The 20,691-nt window shown below is 38.5% G+C and overlaps 1 protein-coding gene across 2 annotated transcripts in view; it reads right to left on the bottom strand.

The window, feature by feature from the left end:
• The window catches only part of LOC121295995 (cadherin-13-like), a 620,407-nt gene that overhangs the window by 133,034 nt on the left and 466,682 nt on the right, over positions 1 to 20,691 (bottom strand). For both annotated transcript variants that reach the window (XM_041221112.1, XM_041221111.1), the window contains one exon: positions 13,442 to 13,582. In XM_041221112.1, coding sequence (XP_041077046.1) covers positions 13,442 to 13,582 — 141 coding nt within the window. The remainder of the gene's footprint in view (positions 1 to 13,441; positions 13,583 to 20,691) is intronic.

Genomic DNA, 20,691 nt, shown 5'->3' on the forward strand with positions numbered 1-20,691 from the left:
ATGGCTGGCGATAGACCCACTAAAAGGAACGTCCTGCTCAAAGAACCTACTACACTACGCAAACTCTCTCTATACTGTTTAGGATCAACATCCCCTAAACTGACTCGCGACGCCGGCCTCTTCAAACGGCCTTGGCTGGGCAATGACTTCATGAGCACCGTCTTGGAGTAGAAGGGTTTCGTGTAGTAGTTCTCTCCATGGAGCGGACCCCTTCCTCTTCAATGTCAACACAGAAGCATTTGCCGAGTGCCTGCCTGCGTAGCTATAAAAAACATATTTTGAATAATTACAGCCTAATTCCCATATGTAGCATTCCTTGAAACCATGGCACCTGTACACTCAGCATCTGGTATAGGCTTCACTTCATTTTAGCCTCCTTAGCAGATTAGTAACCTCCAGTGCCCAGAACCCATTGATTAAGCAGAGTTTGTGTGACAAAAGTGACTCTGAACAAAGTAACTGAGATGCTGACAGGGACAAGGAGGGTTGTCAGGATCTTGCAGAGCTCAGTGTTTTCACATGAAGAGGTGACTGCTTTCCCAGAGTCAAGCCAAGACTATTAGCATGCTCTGCCTGTAGAAATAAATACACTTGTCTTATATCGGTGTACTCTTGGGGTGTACTATGAATTATGTTTCCCTTTTTAGAATGTTCCTGCAGTTTGTTTTAAATATAATATTGTAAGTGGAAATGAAGTTATCATGGGAAGCAACATATTTCACATAATGAAGTAAGTGTCTTTGAACAATATGTCTTCCTTAGAATAAATCATAAGATGTCATCTTAAGAGCTTTTTTATACCAAAAGTTTGACATGTTACTTTAGATAAGTGAATATACTAGTATGAATGTTAAAACAGATATCCAAAAAAGGTCATGTTTTGGCCAAGTAATCTAATTTTGTTTTACATTAAACAAAAATATGTTATTCTCCACTTCTCAAATAGTTACTTTACTTACTTGGCATGCACACATTTAATTTTGGCTGGAATTTTGAAGTTATGGTCAAGATGAAATAAAAATGCATTGGGCTACTGACTGCTTATGATAAATTGTAAAAAATGCAGGAAATCAGAAACCTAAAACAAAATAGACTAATGTTAAGATTACCTCCTGGAAGCCACTTCCCTTCACTGAATGAGAACTTCTCCCACAAGCTTGCTCATTTTACCAGTTAAACTGTTCTGAGTTCTCTTCTCATTGCCACAGTGTGCTACCCGCACATTTTTTTGCAGCTGAAACAGTTTAACAATGGGGCTAGGCTCCTCGATCAGAGACTTAGCTTTTTTGTGGTGACACGGCTGTAGGATCGACTACTAATGTATTAGAATAATGGTTAAAGATATTCTGTTTAATAGCGCCACCGTGTGGGTTAAGGTGGTAATAGTATGGAATAGACGTGGGGAAGGAAGTTGTTAATAAAGTTCAGAAACTTTGACTATGCAGCATACAGTGGTCTGTATGAGTGTTTGAGCCAGAACATCTACATATAAAACTGAGATATAATAGTGGCGATGAGGATAAACATGTCCAGACCAATCGAAATTCCTGTGTGGGTCCCTTCGATGTGAAAGGAGATCAAGGAAACCTCTCTCAAATGGGTTAAGCATTTCAACTATTACATTGTTGCGGCGGGGATTATGAATGATAAACTGAAAAATGAATGAAAAATGCTGTTACATTTACTCGGTCCCGATGCTCAGGACATTTTCGATACATTCATAAAGCTCTGTGACAAAGTGGCTAAGTGGATGCAGTTACAGAAGTGATGCGGTGCGTGAATGAAACAGACGATGATGATTGTAATCAGGTTTGGAAAAGATTTTATTGACCAGATCTGGTGACCAAATAATAATCCCCTGGCAATTCACACCACTGTGCACTGCACAGGATAAATAACGATAGGATTGCAGTCCCAAATAATAAACAAATAATATCTGCCCCCAATAATACAAACACGGTCACCAGTCCTGGGTGCATGCAGTAGTGAGTGTGGTGGGCGATACAAGTTTATTTCATGACAGTGGTGGAGTGTTGTTCTGGCCCAAAGCGACAGCTCTGGAAATGTATTAGCCATCAGGTAATTTACAAACAAGACAAATTACTAACAGACACAAAAACAAACAAAACACTAATGATACTGTTACCTTCTCTGGGGTCTCTCACAGTCCTTCTAAGTTTGAATATAAAACCAAAGCTTAGGAACAGATAACGATTCTCCGTCCCTTTTTATGCTGTCACACATGACCCCTTGGTAAACGAGTGCAAGCACCTCAAATCTGTGGCTGCCACGTCGTTTCCCTTCCGGGTCAATCCGTTACTGCAGTGGAGGAAAAAGCTTTGTCAAAGCAGACTTCCTGGTTGTGCCTGGATCCCATGTTGCAATAATATGGAGACACACCTCTTCACAACTAGGGCTATTACGGCTCATGCCACAAGTATATACGCTGAGCGGCAATGTTGAGCGCATATTACAGCAACAGAAAGACTGTTTCACTGGTATAGTGAAGCTCCAAGACTTTCATTTGCAAATTCACATTGACCCTAATGTGAAATATGGATTTTATACTGTAGAGGCAGTCAACAGACCAACTCCATGGGTTTCACTACTATTTATCATTCCAAAACTTGATGGGGACATCCGTGTTTGCGTAGACATGAGATGCTAATGGAGCAGTCATCCGTGAATGACACCAATCCCCACAATAGAGGAAATACTACGGAAAGACTGGTGCACAAGTGTTCTCCAAGATGGATTTAAAACCATCAGATCGAGTTGGATCCTGAATGCAGAGTCATCACCACCTTTGCCACCCACAAAGGCTTGTATCGCTACAACGCCTTCCTTTTAGCATCTTCAGTGCTTCAGAGTGCTATCAACACCACATCCAACAGTTTTAACTAGGATACAGTGGGGTCAGAAACATCTCTGATGACATCATTGTCTACGGTAAGGATCAAGCTGAACATGATTCCGGGCTAGAGCAAGTGTTGCAGAGCCTACACAGCAAAGGCCTCTGCCTGAACAAAGCGAAATGCAAGTTCTCTATGGACAGCCTGGTTTTCATGAGACACATCCTTTCAGCAAAAGGCATTGGCCCAAACAGAGTCAAGGTAGCAGCTGTTGAAGAAGCCAGAGCTCCACAGACTGCAGCAGAGGTCAGGAGTTAATAAACTACTGTAGCAAGTTTATACCAGATTTTGCAACAATCTCAGAGCCCCTGCACAAGATGACCTAGTCCCATAACACATGGCAATGGGGAGAAACACAAGAAGCAGCCTTCAGAGAGTTGAAGAAACATCTTTCCAGTATTCGTGTGCTCATGTACATTAGTACAATCCTGCAGCACACACACACACACTCATAGTGGATGCCAGCCCTGTGGGTCTCTGTGCCGTGTTAACACAGAAACAAGTGACTTTCAGCCAGTGGCTTACACCAGCAGATCTTTAACTGATGTGGAAAGACGGTACTCCCAAACTGAAAACAAAGCCTTGGCTGTGGTCTGGGGTTGTGAAAAGTTCCACAAGTACATATATGGCTCACCTTTAGACCTCACTACAGACCACAAGCCCTTGGAGGTGCTATATTCCCCAAAGTCAAAGTGGCCAGCTCGCATAGAGCTGTGGGTGTTGCATCTTTAGCCTTACCAGTTTAAGATACAATACCATCCTGGTCCACAAATGTTGCAGATGCCTTATCCAGGCTGACCAAGGTAACACTGAGACAAAATATCAGAAACTGTGCAGAGGAATACATGAGATTCATCTCTAACTATGCAACTTAAAAATTAGTAAAGCCTCAGAAGCTGATCGATAGCTAAGAGTGTTGAAGCAGTGCATTGACACAGGTGAGTAAAAGCAATGCAACAGTGCATATGCATCAGCCTGGACTGAACTTACTACATTGGCATTGGTTATTCTACGAGGAAGCAGAAATGTTATGCCTGTTAAACTAAGGAAACGTGGGTTGCACCTTGCGCATGCAAGTCACCAAGGGATCGTGCACACCAAGCAGCAGCTTAAGGAAAATGTTTGGTGGCCAGGGCTGGATTGTCAAATAGAAGAGTTTGTGTCCAAGTGCCAAGCATGTCAAGTTGCAGGACCAGCAGCAAGACCTGAGAGTACAGATGACTCCCCTACTGGACGTACCATGGCAACATGTGGCGATGGACCTGTGTGGCCCGTTTCCAACCGGAGAGCATATTGTTGACCTGATCAACTATTCACGCTGGCCAAAAGTAGGCGTTCTGAGGTCCACAACATCAACCACAGTCATAAATTGGTTGGGGAAAGTGTTTGCCGCGCGTGGACGTCCTGAATTACTTTCCACAGATAGTGGACCTTAGTTCAAGTCCGACACCTTCACTGCATACCTCGAGAAGCATGGAATACAGCACAGACCTACAACACTGTATTGGCCACAAGTGAATGGAGGAGTGGAGAGAATGAATAGAGCTATCCTGAAAGCCATTTGAAGAGCACATGCATCTGGCACAGACTGGAAAATGTGAACTGCATACATTCCTTTTAGTGTACCACACAACACGACATGCCACTACAGGGGAAACCCCAGCTCGTATTTTGTTTAACAGGACACTGAGTACCAAGCTTCCCACTGGACCTGTCACTACACTGTGGATGAAAATTATTGAATTCTGATGAACCAACTAAGACGTCGCTTTGCAGTAAACTAATGTGATCCATCTGCATATCTATCCATTTGCGTTGTTTTCCATTTGATAATGTAGATATCCTTCTGTCTGGTGTTGATTGCTGAAGTGTAATGCTGGCTCCAGGGATCAGCTCATTTTGCCTCCCCAGTGCATCAGCACACACAACGGCTGCGATGCTGGCACCGGGGATCAACCCAGTGCGGTCTCCCCAGCACATCAGCATGACAACCGTTTGGATTGAGCCAAGTAGGGTACATCTCTGGGGTCTTTAAGTGGGCATCTTCCATCCTCGGTGTTTCGTTGACTAGCCCACGACACCTCAAGAGGGCTCAACAATGAGTCTGGCGTCCCAGCAACACCCCCCTCTATCACCCACTCAGCTCATCTCAGGTTACTTACCTGCATATCAGTGTTGCTTTATTTCTATTGTGCTTGAGATCCCCATCCAGAATCTTTCCATCTCAACCACAGCCAGTTGCTGCTCCTTTCTGCTGCTTCAGATAAATTCTTCACTGTGCGACACAACTCTTGGCCACTGAACCCAACATCTCTGAGAAACCAGGTTGTAGAGTGTGCCACAAATCCACGACAACATATCTCCACTGGGTAAACTTGGACTCTCCATCCTCGTTCTTCCACTTCAGCAGCTAGTTGAGCATACCGAAGTTTCTTCCTCTCATATGCCTCATCCACAGCATCTTCCCATGGCACTTCCCATAAGCCGTTGACCAACATCTGCCAGCCTCTAGCAGCTTCCAATTGTCCTGGATGAGGCTTGGTTTTAACACCTTTTCTTGGTGGTTGCTCTCCTGGACTGAGGAATATTGTCTTTTGTGCGTAATGCTTTGATGGAACTGGTGGCAACTTATTGGTCAGGTTACGCTTGTCTTCCAATGCTAAGGCCAAACATCGCAGCACCTGGTCATGGCGCTAAGTAAACCATCCTTGGTTAAGACCCACCTTACATCCTGTCAAAATGTGCCTTAATGTTGCAGGTGATGAACACAAAGGACATGAGGGATCCTCACCCACCGAGAGGTTTAGGTTCTGTGGTGATGGGAGAACATCATATGTTGATCTGATGAGGAAACTGATCCTGCTCTGTTCCATTGTCCTTGGGTCTTGCCAGCTGATTTTGCGTTGTTCCACACTCTCCCATCCCATATATATAAATATATATATAAACTGAATATGAAATACCTTTCAGTCTACAACAGACAGTGATTACATCAGGAAAAGGTTGCAGTTAACCCTCAAGCTTCTGGACAACATTACACCTCACCCCTAGGCCCTTTGATAACACTGGCTCTGTTTTGATCTTATCTTGTGCTTCATCCTATCTTATTGTCCTACTGAAACTTTCTGGTAACCCAGACACCAGACACACCCTATTTTATAGCTTATACAAACTGTATAAATATCAACTGCAACCCCACTTGGATTAACAGTCTCTTTTAGACTTCCCTTGTATACATTGATTATAAAATTTAGAGCTGACAATAAACCTGAATCCTGAGTCTCTTTGCATAGCGGAGAATAAATTCATTACAACACCAACTCCAGACCAAGATTTGAGAGTGGGCAACCTACAGAATAAGTTTAAAGGAAAGCAGGTGACATTTCAAATTGGAACACAAGTTTTGCTTCGCCAGCAGAAAATTGACAAGCACACCACACCCTTTCATTCCCATGCCTACAAAGTAATCAAGAAGACAGGAAACCAAGTCATTTTGGAAGACTGTAAAGGGTGTCACATTCGGAGGAACTCCGCTCATGTAAAGCCATTCCGAGGGACATACACTCTTGATGATGAACCACTTGAACTCAAGCGACACACACCTAACACCACCACTGACAGCACTTCACATCCGAGACTTCCACCTAGATACTTGGAGGATTATGTTACCAGATGAACCTCTGAGATACCACTGCGGGTTCTCCAAATGGACAGTTTTGGTTGTCAGTCACTGTTTTGTTCTAGTTAAAAAAAAAAAAAAAAGAAATGGGGGGCAGGGATAGGAATAGAAAGTCAGGTAGAGTTAACAGTAAAAAATATATATATATATATATATATATATATATATATATATATATATATATATATATATATATACACACACACACACACACACACACACACACACATATATAATATATACACACACACACACACACACACACACACACACACGGAGAACTAAAAAAAAAAGTTTTGTTGTTAGTTTCTTTCACTGTATCACTAGGGAAGCAATTTCTGCAAATGTGTCTCTTAAATACAAAACACACAACTCAGTTGTTGGCTCTTTTTTTTTACCTGACAAAGAAAGGAGTTTAGTTTCCTGTCACCTTTTACTTTGCTTGCTATTCATAAGCCTTGTGCTGCCTCAGGCTCTGCAGCAGCACCAACAAACCTTTAGCTTGCAGTGCTTAATGCATCTTTTAAATAAATTACAGGACTTGTTTTTTCTTGGAGGGTGTGTGAGAGATGTGGCTTTGTGACACAGCCATTTTAAATAGGAAATCACAAACAGAACATTTTCAAAAGAGTAGGCATAGACCCAGGCACCTTTCACTACAAAATATATTATTAGCATTGCAGTAATACTTTTTATGTCAACAGCCAAATGTGTTTAATTGTGTGTGAAAAAATGCTAATTTTTGAATTGTGCACTGCTTGACATGAGCTTTTGGGAGTAGTTTCTTTTTATGACAGGGAGGGCTCCCATTGCAGAGAAGTTTAGACAATTTTATGCTTTATTGTTTGTTCACTTGGTCATACCAATAAGGCTCAGAGTAAAACCTTGGATGGACCAAAAAGCTATACAATGGGATTCTTTCCAATGAAAATGAAAAACCTACTTGAGTATTGCTGGTGTACTAGTTGCAGTAATACAAGGGTCACTTTCCAGGTGAGGTTCCGTATTTTAAAGACTAAAGTAAAATACTAACAATATATACAAATATTAATACAAATATTGGGATATTACCCTTCAGGAAGTGACACATATACAAATGAATTTAAAAAAATCAGTTAACATTATTAATCTCCCCCCTTTATTGTTGCTGATCTTTTGGCTCTTCACTTTTTTTAAAGGATACAGATATCGCAAATACACAGCTATAGATACATTTCAGTAACCTTTGCTGTAGGTCAAATTACTCACAACTGAAATCAGTTTGCCCTACAAGTCATAAGGTATTGAAGGATCAGCAATAAATTGTACAGGTTTTGCAGAGTAACTGTGGACAAGATGCGGTTTGTTTGGGATTAGCAGGAGCATGCCCTCACACTGGGGTTAAATATATCAAAAGGAGGAAACCGCAGTCTAGGCTCTCCAATAACAAGTAGTTAGCAAGAAGGGATCACAAAAGAATAAATAAGAAACTCAGTTAGGTCTGAGGAATGAAGCTAGGGGAGAGGGACAGACCATACCCGGTATCCAGAACACGGGCTGAGCCGCTTCTTCCCAGGATGGGTGTGCTCATGCTTTGTCATGTATAGGAATGCGTAACTGTGTCAGACTAGATATACGATTTAATGGAATTCTGTATTTGGGGTGTCACAACCAAGCATTAAATAATATTAAAGTAACCCTATTAACTTGCGCGCTATAATATGCTATGCGTACTAATTGTGATGTGCAAATAAATGGAATCGATTTGCGTGACTTTTTAGTACGTCAGGTTTTATTTTCTAGTGTGTGCTTGGAGGTCTGAACCAAGGCTGAATATGTGTTGAAAATTAAAGTGCCATTTTTCTAACAGTATCAGCAAGCAGCAATAACTTTTCACCTGTGGCGTAATCTTTGAAATGTCAGCATATTCCAAACTGATGTATAAAATATAGTATTGCTATTGCCAGAAAAGGTTTTAAAACCTTGGTTAACACTCCTTCAACAATTTCTCTGGGAATTGAATTGGAGGAGGGCACGGATACAGAAGGTGTATTATGTCACAGATGGTTCTGGCACATCCCTTTTGTGCTATAAGGCATTAGATCCTTTTGCATGGAAGGCCTTGGTTGCAAGGGTATGCAGTTGTTTGATGTACCCAGATTCAGTTAAAATGTGTTTGTCTACTGATGATGGGAATGAGAATGTAGAAATGGGAGCCCAGCTAACAAGATTTAGGCTTTTGCAGGTATCAGGCTTTTAAAGACTCTCACACACCTGTGAGCAGAAACCAACTCATTGTGAGCAGAGACTCAAGCCTGTCACAGATACTGGAAGCAGGCTGATCTTTCGAAAACAAATTGAATACTTGTGAAACTCCAACAAATATTGTAATGACTGTAATGTGTTTTACAAAATGTTTTTTTTAGCAGATCTGCACAGGCCTGTCGTGGTGTTCGCAGAATGAGTCAGAGTGGAGCCTGACGCCGAGTTCCAGTCCTGCTGGGAACGTGCTGAGTTACTAGACATGAATTGGATGATTTAAACTAGCCTGTATTGATTAAAATAATATGATAAACTCTTTGTCAATAATCATAATAATACTGTATGTATTCTGTTTCAAATAGACTTGTATACTTGAAGTAGGTCACTCTTTGATTTAGGTGACAGACCTTGTTAGCTAACTTACTGGAGAAAGCTGTTGAGCTGAGGAGAAAAGGAAAATAAATTTTATATATTATTGTGGCAGGCTGGCGAGTGGATAGAGGCCCAAAGACAGTCTGCAGTTAAAAAAAAAAATACTAATTTTATTATAAATAACACAAAACAAAAGTGCACAATGGCAAAATAAAGGGATTTAAAAACAAATAGAAAGATAACAAAACTTACAAAAACAAGGTTTCCAGGCTGGGCAATGCCTTCACTGGATTCAAAACCACCAACACCAAAACAGCCTGCTTACTCAGCTCCCTCCTCCCAAATGAGAAGCAGAGGCCTCCTTTTATGTCAGGTGGCTGGGCGCTGATTGATCGTTAATTAACCTAATCAACTAATCAACCCCAGCCACCTGAACATAATAAACCCAGGCAGGTAGGTGAAATTAACCGCATCCTTGCCAATTTAAAAAGGGCAGAGCTTTGCTCTGCCCCAATATATAATTATATATATATACTATATTATTATATATATATCTAGTATATATAATATATATAGTATAGATATATATAGATATAGATATCTGTGGTGTGTGTCTGTTAAGACAATCACTTGAGGTTTAAAGTACAAAAATAATAAAAAAATCTTGTTTATCTTACAATCATTTTCTATATATGACAGAAATTAATTAGAACCTGAATCACGTGTTACGTCATTGTACGGTATGAGGAATTCCTACAATAATGAAGCTGGTATTTGTTTGACACCGTTTCCATAGTAACAAAACGTATGTCATTGATGCCAGTTAGCTACTGTCAGCGGAGAGCTGTTAATACCATGATAAATAAAAGATCTATTATTAGTAGTAGTTATTATTGTTGCAGACATTTCTATGTAGTTGTCTAAGTTTTCTACATGATAAAAGCTGGTGAAGAGTAATGTGAAAAAAAACAAACAAACACGTTTTTCACAGTAGGCAGTCAAGTACATGATATTATTATCAGGCAAAAACATCTTTTCTAATTGGACTCAAAACATTCTGATCCAGCGAGAGGAGAATGGCAGAATCTATGGGGCCCAGTAATATGCTAGAAGCAATTGAACTAGGTTTGATTATAGTAAGAAAAAACAAAACTATTTAAATAAATAGGAAACCTAATATAATAACAAACAAATGTATGAGCAGTCGTAAGTTTAAATAGCAGTTTATAAGAGTTTGCTATATTGACATATTAGAACTACATGTTATAAAATCATTTAAAGTATAAACTGTAACTCGAACAGTAAACTTACTAAAGGAATACAACTAATGTTGTAAACTCATTCTCACCTGCTAGTAGTACAGGCAGTGTTGAACATGATTCATTGGTTTTGGCCGATGAAGCGACGAATTTTGATAGTCAGAGATTTAAAAGCCAAGATCCTCTCTAGAATGAGCGATCTCATTACTATTAATGAACTGAAAGACCTTTCAGATAACAGAAGATATGAGTTTCTCAGAATGATCATGTTCTATATAAAACTGAAATTAATTAGAACCTGGCAGGAAGAGATGGGTGTGGAAATCGTAGGACATGCTAATACATTAAGTTATACATTGGTTTGAAATAATGAGTATTGAAAAATGCTTATGATAGTGTTTCATACTAAATCAACCCTAAAATTGGGACAAAAAGCAAAAGGTTGTCTTAAAAACCTGCTTTGACTGGATTAATGTATGAACAGTGAAGAAGGTCATACTTAGTTCAATCACTATAACACTATATCATTATAATATGTTTATAGCAGCCTGTATTTCGATATAAATAACTTGACCTCCCATTCAAAACTTAAAAGATTTATTAATGGAAATTAATATTACCATTTCTAGGAGCAACGGTTATACTGAAGTAACTTAATTGGAATACATCTTATAATGCCATAATAAAGTTAAACTGTTGAAAGAACATAGTCAATGTTTATCATAACTGAAGCATGGTGTTGACAATATTGTAAATACAGTGCCTTGCAAAAGTATTCAGACCCCTGACCAATTCTCTCATATTACTGAATTACAAATGGTACATTGAAAACACTTAAACTCAAAATCAATTATTGTAAGGTAACATTGGTTTTATGTTGGGAAATATTTAAGAAAAATAAAAAACTGAAATATCTTGCTTGCATAAGCACTCAACCCCCACACATTAATATTTGGTAAAGCCACCTTTCGCTGCAATAAAGGGGTAGGTATATACCAGCTTTGCACACAGTGTCGAAGTGATTTTGTCCATTCTTCTTGGCAAATTTGCTCCAGGTTGTCCAGGTTGGTTGGACGACGCTTGTGGACCGCAATTTTCAAATAGTGCCACAGATTCCCAATGGGATTGAGATCAGGACTATGACTGGGCCACTGTAGGACATTCACCTTTTTGTTCTTGAGCCACTCCAATGTTGCTTTGGCCTTGTGCTTGGGATCATTGTCCTGCTGAAAGGTGATTTTCCTCCCAAGCTTCAGTTTTTTAGCAGACTGGAGCAGATTCTCTTGCAGTATTTTCCTGTATTTTGCTCCATCCATTCTTCCTTCAATTGTAACAAGATGCCCAGTCCCTGCTGATGAGAAGCATCCCCACAGCATGATGCTGCCACCACTATACTTTGCTGTAGGGATCGCGTGTCTTGAGGCATGGGCAGTGTTAGGTTTGCGCCACACATAGTGCTTTGAGTTTTGGCCAACAAGCTCTATCTTGGTCTCATCTGACCACAAAACCTTTTCCCACATTGCAGCTGGGTCACTCTCATGCTTTCTGGCAAACTCCAGACGTGCTTTCAGGTGGTACTTTTTGAGTAACGGCTTCTTTCTTGCCACCCTCCCATACAGGCCAGTCTTATGGAGAGCTCTTGATATGGTTGACTGGTGCACCATTACTCCACTCCCAGCCACTGAACTCTGTAGCTCCTTCAAAGTGATTGTTGGCCTCTCTGTGGCTTCTCTCACAAGTCACTTTCATGTTTGATTGCTGAGTTTTGAGGGACGGCCTTTTCTTGGCAGTGCCTGGGTGGTGTGATGCAGCTTCCACTTCTGGATTATTGATCCAACTGTGCTTACTGGGATATCCAAACACTTGGATATTATTTTGTACCCTTTCCCTAATCTATGCATTTGTACTACTTTACCTCTAACTTCTGTAGAATGCTCTTTGGTAATCATTTTCCTTCAGATTCACAGCCTTACCAATGATCCTTCAACAGTGGAATTTTTAAACAGAAAATGTGACAGCAACTTTAATGGTTCACAGGTGGAGGCCAATGGTAAGGTAATTGTGTCCTTGTTAGGGCAATTTCTTTCATCGGTGCAAACTGGGAGCTTCCACAGCACAGAGGTTGAATACTAGCAAGATAAATAAAAAACTGAATTTTCTTAAAATTATTTCCCAACATAAAACCAATGTCACCTTACAATAATTGATTCTGAGTTTGTGTTTAAAAATAAAATATCAAACAGAATAAAATTTCAATGTACAATTTGTAATTCGGTAATATGAGAGAATTGGTCAGGGGTCTGAATACTTTTGCAAGGCACTGTATATATATATATATATATATATATATATATATATATATATATATATATATATATATATATATATAGATAGATAGAGAGATAGAGAGAGAGAGAGAGAGAGAGAGAGAGAGAGAGAGAGAGAGAGAGAGAGAGAGAGAGAGAGAGAGAGATACACACACACATATATATATGTTCTGGAATTTAGTGGTGGGCATTTTTAGCATTATGTATTATGATGGCTAAATATATATTAACCATATTCTTATTACTGTATTGAAGTACTAATGCTGTTAAACTTGTAAAGGCACCAGATTGCCTGGACTGCTTATTACTTGGGATTTATGGTAGTCTGCACAATCAACCAATCCAATTTTTAAAGCATTTATAAACTGAAAGAGTACTATCACTGCTCTGATTCATTAAAACTTAAAATTAAATGAGTCTGTGTGTTTTTCTTGATTACTAAAAAGTCATCTGGATACATGGCAAGCCCAGTCCACTTACAGGACTCCCAAACATCTTTGTCCTCCTTGAACATCTCCCCTGAGTTTAAGCATGTGCTCAGTGCACAAACACTTTTATATAAAATCTCAATAAAAAGAGTACATGCAAATTCTGACAATTCTCTCTCATTGAGACTGTAGAATGGACTGAATGCATTATTTTTTCCCTTACCAGAGGCTTTGTGAACTCTGGAGCATGGTCATTCTTGTCTGTGATGGTGATGGTGGCAGTGGCTGTGCCAGTTAACCCCACATCACTCCCCGCCATGTCCTTGGCAACTATTTCCAGCTCGTACTTGTGGCTTGGCATAGACTGTTGGGGGAATATAGATATAAATATTATTTTCCCTTGTTCCTTCGAAATATATTGTAACTCAAATCCTAAAATCTTACTTCCAAGACATTTTGATGGGCACACGCATATACAATACACTCCAATACAACATCTTGATGTGTACAATGGAAGGCTTTTCTTTACATGAAAAGTAGGAGCTCTTTATTGTGTTTTCAACAGTGCTGAGTCTGTATTTAGCTGCAAATGCCATTTTAATGTTGTGCAGGATAATACCTGAGACCAGAAGTTCATATGCAAATAGAAGATAGCAAACATAACCTCATAATAACATGTACAGATTGTCCAGGTTGTATTACAGGCTATTGCCAATGACAATGAGTCTTTATACATCTTCTACTGCTATAAATAAAGGTTACTGCAGTGTGTAATGGGCACAGAGACATCCTTTATTAGTAAGCTCTTGAGATTTAAAACAACATTTATATTGGAGAATAACAGTTGATGCAATCATGTATCACAACATTTTGACTTGCTTGATTTGTGGGCTTGATTGACAGCTTAGCGCTAGACAGGGAGACAGTTTGACCCCTCTTCCCCCCAGCTCAATTTAACTGGCATGATTACTACTGGTACTTGACACTGATTGAAGATTGACAAATACAGGAGTTACTTCCTTAGTCCTATATCTGCTTGACTTTTGGTGATGGTTGAAAAGATTTTCTTGTCATTCAAATAATCACTTTAAGGCCTAAAACATTTCAGCTTAACATGTGGGGTACTGTCTTGATATTTTTGTCTTGTTGTTTTCAGTAATGAAGATTTTACTTGGGGCATATCCAGGCACACGCCGTCTTAGAATGGCACAAAATAAGCTATGAGAATCGTTGAAGCAGATCGAGGTAAATTAACTGTTAACATCACAGACTGAATGAGCTGAGGCCTCACACACACAGCTGTATAGCTGCTCATAGTTAATCAACCATGTTATATGCCATACGGGCTTCAATAGCGTGTCCTATTCATCACTGTATAGCCTGATCAGCCACAGCATGTGTGGATATGCCCGAGGCAAGTACATTATGATATTCACAGTGTCAAATACGGAAACATTACAAGATTTGTTTTAATATGTATAAAATGTAGCGTAACTCTATGAAACACTTCAATTTAAGGCAGGCACAGCATGTGGGAACAAGACTGTATTCATGTGGCATTGAACTGGTTAAACCTTTTCATGGATGGATTCAGTGATGGTGATTCGGTTACAGAACAACTATGTCTGTCAAAATGTTGTTCATTTACAGAAGATCATGGGTGAGGAATTGATAAATTAAATCAATGATAGCCTTGCTAAGAACAGTAATGGCTAGCTAATGGCAGTGCTGTAGCAATCCAAGTGATGTCAGCTCATTAAGATTCCTTTTAAAAGATTAACACCAATAGTCCCATTATTCAGATCTTAAATTACAGTACAACATCTAAAAGGATGCCCTTTCCCAGCCAGCTGCAAGCTATATAGAACTATATGTTGTTTTTATTTCACTAATCAAAGGTTTAGCAATGTTGGGTGTACGTGTAAGCTAATGTATATACTATATAACCAACAGGAATGATCAGTGTGACTTAATAGTAGTTAAAACCTTCTACAACAGGGGATTTTAACTGGGGATAAGCGTACCCCTGGGAGTACTTCTAAGGGTCCTAGGGGGTATGCAGGACGACTCTGTATTCTGCTGCTCATGAACTTTGTTGTTTTCAACTTGTCGTATAATTGAATACCAATCAGTGAAGCACAATCTTTCTGCTATTTTTTAGAAGTATAAGTACTCCGGTAAACATAAATAATAATCACAATACTTTGACAATTTTTGTTTTATTTATTTATTAGGCGTGGCAGCATTTCAGTAACAGCAGTAGCAGCACGTTGAATTTGTTTTCAGTGTTTGAAATGGATACATTTACTTGTAAAAGCAAAACGAAGGAAGAAAACACGAGAATCTACAGAAAGTGTAAAGTGACTTAGTTATACCAAATCCCTTTTGATCATTTTTATGTTGGCTATAATAAAAAAAGTTTATAATCGTTTGTTAATGTAGTTTTATCTTCAGGTTAATGTTTTTGATATTGTAAACATTTCAAATGGCATACAAATAAATGGTAACATGATAAACATTTACAGTGTAGACTATTTTGGACTATTTATAATTTTCCTGAAAAGAAAGCAAATACGAGTGATTCCAAAGAAATTCCCAAATAGTCTTTTAATTCTCTGCATCCTTGTAATTAATTAAAAATGTGTTAATGAGATTATTCACCTTTTATTGGCACTTTGGTATCAATCAGTAGAGTGACACTTGTACAGGGGCATCTGAGCTGAAAGCTCCAGACAGAAGGGGTACAGTTTTAAGAAAAGGTTTGAAAACCCCTGCTCTAGAACACCATGATACTTGTATACATTTAAAAGTGTCTAACGTTGCTCCACCCCTGTTGCTTTTTCGATGTGAACGGTTTTGATAGCCACTTTTTCCACCTCTTTAGAATAACCTCTCACTGCCTGAATAATTGGGATTGTGTCAAAAAGAAATTAACAATTTACACAGTAGGCTTCAAAAGTAATTCGCGAGAATGCTGTAATAACCAGTGTTTTCTATATTGCTTCTGTGGCGGAGTGTTCCGACCCTTTATGTTTATTAATGTTTTATGTTGTATGTTGTGCGTTAATGTTGGTGTTTATGTATAAAATATATGGGATATAAATATGGATTACGAGCACGAGTGTTTAAAATGTATGTTTGTAATTAAGCACGAGGACTACACACTTCACGTTCAGGTAAAATGTAATATGTGAGCACAGGGAATTGCACTTTTATTACTTCATGTGCAGTTACACCGAGACTCCAAATGAATGATTGATTAGCAATCAAATCTCGGTACAGCTGCATAAAAGCAACATGTTTTCACTCACTCAGGGTTGTGTGTTCAGTGAGTGGAGAACAGGTGAGAGAGCGGAGAGTTAAATAAAAATAAAACAATTGCTAGAGCGTGCTGGCTCAAAACCAGCACGGTACTGGTTTGTTGGGTGCGTCGACATCCATTTTCTGTTTTGTCCGTCTGTCTGTTTGGCCAACGTGCCCTTTATTTTCAGTGTTGTGTGATTTGCTTAAATCTTTTGTTTGTTTATTAATAAATATACTGACCGCCATAGTGTCTCAGTTTTCATCCACCAGTCCTTGTTGTGAGTGTGTTTCTGGTCTGATGTCACCCCTGCAAAGGCATCCTGTTCACAGCTTCACTAACATTGGAAGAGCCCAATCCAGAAATCATGTGGGCACTTGGTTACTAGGCAATGCGGTGACCTAGCTCAGGGATTTTCAAATTGGGGGTCGGGAACCGCGCAGGTGGGGAGGAGGTCAAGACGGTTACAGGGGGGCCACTGAACATAAGAGAATATTCTCTTATATATGATCCTGACTTTGAGCAGTATATAAATGTAAGAAATGAGGACATCATTAAATGTTTACAATTTGTTATAACAAGTGATAAAATAACTTTATACATATGGTTTATTCCATCATTTGTTTATGAAACTGATAAAATCACATAATATTGTAATTTATTGTAGAATAAGATTGCATAAAAAATTAAAATAAAATTATAAATCAATTTATTGATAAGACCATATGTGATGTACTTTACATAAACACAGCTATATTACTTGGGTGGACCATGTAAAACATTCATCGCATCCACATGCTCTGGTGTGTTGCCAAATCACAGATGGTGGTTGTGCCTCTGTTGGCTAGGATTTCAAACTTCCAGAGATGATTAAAAACCCAATGATGAAAGGGTCACAGCCACTTCTCAGGCAGGAGAAATGTTAGAGATAATTTTTTTTTTTTTTTTTTTTTTAAAGCCCACTGGAGGATCTATTTTTTAATGACTGCTGCTGAAGTAAGTTGTGTCTGTTATTATGTACACATTAAGACACAGTGGGCAGGAAAAAAAAAAAAAAAAAAAAAAAACAGTGTTATTGTATTGAACTCGTGGCATAGTAATGAGGCCTTTAGTAGCAAGTGATTTTCAAAACTAAATGTGTTAATTAAATCAATCCATTAATTCTTTGAAATTTAGTCCATGAGGCTGTTAATTTCTTGTTTAAAAGCTTAGTTGTTGCTAGTCACCTACATGACTTCCTGTCTCAAAGATTAGGTAATGGGAACTTGTTAATCAAAATGCATGTTAACGAGATCAAGAAATTAATGGAAGCAGAATTTGCTGTTATGGAAACTACTGGCGTAGAGGGAGACAGCTCTCCCACCAGCGAGCCGCAGCCAAATGGAAATAAAAAATAATGAGAATATCTAGGTTGTGTATAATTGTTAACTTAATTTACAGTTGTGCATTTTGTCATGCAGCATGTGCATTTATTTAGAACACTTAACATAAAACATGTGTGGGTAAAAATCAGACAGCATGGATTAAAAATAAATAAAAAAATTAAAACAATAATAATAATAATAATAATAATAATAATCCCCCTAGCTATTTACCCTCTTTAGGGGGGATAGTTTTCCACAACTTACTATATCTTACTATTTTGATGTGCATTTTTTCTTTTTTTGGTTAAAAAGAAAAAAAAAAAAATCTAGTAAGCCTATGTATATTGGGTGGAATTTATTCTTATGTTGATATCTACTTTTGTATATTTTAGTATGTACGATTGTAGGCTATAAATAAATACATTTGAAGTGCCATTTGTGTTTGTAGTTAATTATTATACATGTATATCATGTATGTAACACTTCATTATATATTTATTATGCTTTTAAAATTACAACAGTCCCTACCCAATACACTAATTGTTTGGTGAATCTTTCTGCTACTCTTCACTTGCCTCCGCGATAAATAAACATAATTAGAAGCAGCCACTGAACACTTACGGTATTATAAGAACATTTTATATGCATACAAAACGTGTGAAGGTGAAAGTGTACATCAAGTCAAATTCCATGCCAATGATCTCTGTCATATTCCTAGTGGATCTCTGTGCCCTTGTACACCTGTTCTTCTATTAAATTAACTTAAGACCATCAGTAGCTATAAAATACTCAATAATGTTATATAAAAATACTAAAATAAACTTTGTAAATTCAATGACAAACATCTTTCTCAATGTCAAGGTGGATCTCAACCATTGGAAATACATGAGACCATTTGTTGTATCATCTGATTTAAATCACCATATGCTTAACAAAACACATCCATCTGCTTTACTGTATCCCACATGTGTTTCCTCTTGCCCCTCACAGTTATTACTTTAGTCCAGATTTCATTGTTTAGTGCCAGAATTGAGTTGCTCAAGCCAGAACTGTGGAGGACATAGCCAGTGCCATTTTACTGCTGTAAACAGTAACATAGCTTGAGTAACAACAAATTAGCATTCTACTAAACCTACCGCAGTAGCTCCACCACATTGTGAACAGACTGGCTTCGAGGTGATGTCAGGCCAGGAAGAGAATATAACAAAGAGATAATACTGCAGGGTATGAAAGTGCTACTGCATATTTGAATTATAAATAAAAAGAGTTAACAAAACAGAAACACTTGGCCAAATCAAACAAAACACAAAAGAAAAGAAAAACTGAATCAAACAAGTATCGTGCTGGCTTAAAGCCAGGACGAGTAACAGTTGTTTACTTTCAGTATCTCTTGTTACTTTCTTTTTCCTCCTCTGGACAACCCACCCTGTTCAGCCAAAGCGGCTGGTTTTTATATTGTGTCCAAGGGGTCAACTGACTAGCAATTACCTAATTTACCCCTCAACAATATTCGGCAATGGTTTTATCATATGCGTGGTCAACAGACCATTAATTAATTTTCCTGCAAATGTGTATTTCATACAACCAGGCCCGCTGTGAATGACAAGACTACTTTCCTCATCTGCTGAAATTGAGAAAATCAAGCTTTACCCCAGTGCTCAGGATTACAAGCATTAGTATTTATGTCGTATTCATATCACCTGCTGCCTTGATGTCAGTAACTATTACATGTTGGCATACAATATAAAAAGACCATGGAGCTCATTTCTTCAGATCTACGCTGGGCTGGCAGGTGCCAGGATATCACTTCACAATTAAGGATACACATGTCTCAGTTAGGCGTGTTTAGTGGTTTATGTGGGTGTGATGCAGGAGGGGAGGGGGGTTGTTAGAAATTGGCTTTTGTGACTTCAAAGCAACTTTAAATAGGACCTTGAAGTACTTTCATTGCAGAGTAAAACCAATGGATCTGTCACTTTTTTTAATTTATTTATAAGCTTATTAATAAAAATAATAAAAAATCCCTTTGAATCAAAAGCATTCTGGAGAACTTTCATATAATTTAAGAGTGTCACCATGTTCAAATTATTATTTTTTTTTTTTAAAAGCCTACATGAAGACATTACGCACTATTGTTATGCGTATGTGTTTATAATGTGGATCTGCATCAGCCACGTGAAACTCACCTGTGTACAGATTAAAAAGCAACAATTTGTTTTTAATGAAAGCACCTTGGAGATTATACACAAAGCACAAACTAGTTGTGCGATTTAAAAGTTTAACCGGCTTTCAATTGAAATGTGTCAGTACCTCCTAGTAGCCTGTTCTGAGGAGATAGCCACTGTAGGGATTTTTGCAGTTTCTGAGAAACAGTCATAAATTAAACTTAATTTCAGAAGCCTACAAACTAAAAAAATATACACTGTCTCCTTACTATTAAGCATACCATCTTTCAACACAACAGAAATATCGATCAAACTCACTTGACCAACTTTGTGTTTCTACTGCCACCAATTGCATTTTCAACACCATTGAGCACTTGCCGTGCCAACGACTATCCTCTGCTCCTGAGGTCTCCGTGGGAATGGTTAGTAAAGCAATCTCAGTGCAGGATGGGTGAGCAAACAGCATGGCTCAAAACAGGAAGACGTCAAAATCTTAAACTTCTTTTGAAAAGCCGAGATAAATAATGGAACAAGGTAGAGTTATGGGGAGCCAACACAAAGTAACTTCTCATTCCCTGCACAGGTTTCTAATTAAGTAGTTTGAGCTTTACTGTCGGTAGAAATGACTATCCAGTGTTCAATA

This window comes from Polyodon spathula, chromosome 21 (assembly GCF_017654505.1).
Source record: "Polyodon spathula isolate WHYD16114869_AA chromosome 21, ASM1765450v1, whole genome shotgun sequence".
Classification (NCBI taxonomy): domain Eukaryota; kingdom Metazoa; phylum Chordata; class Actinopteri; order Acipenseriformes; family Polyodontidae; genus Polyodon; species Polyodon spathula.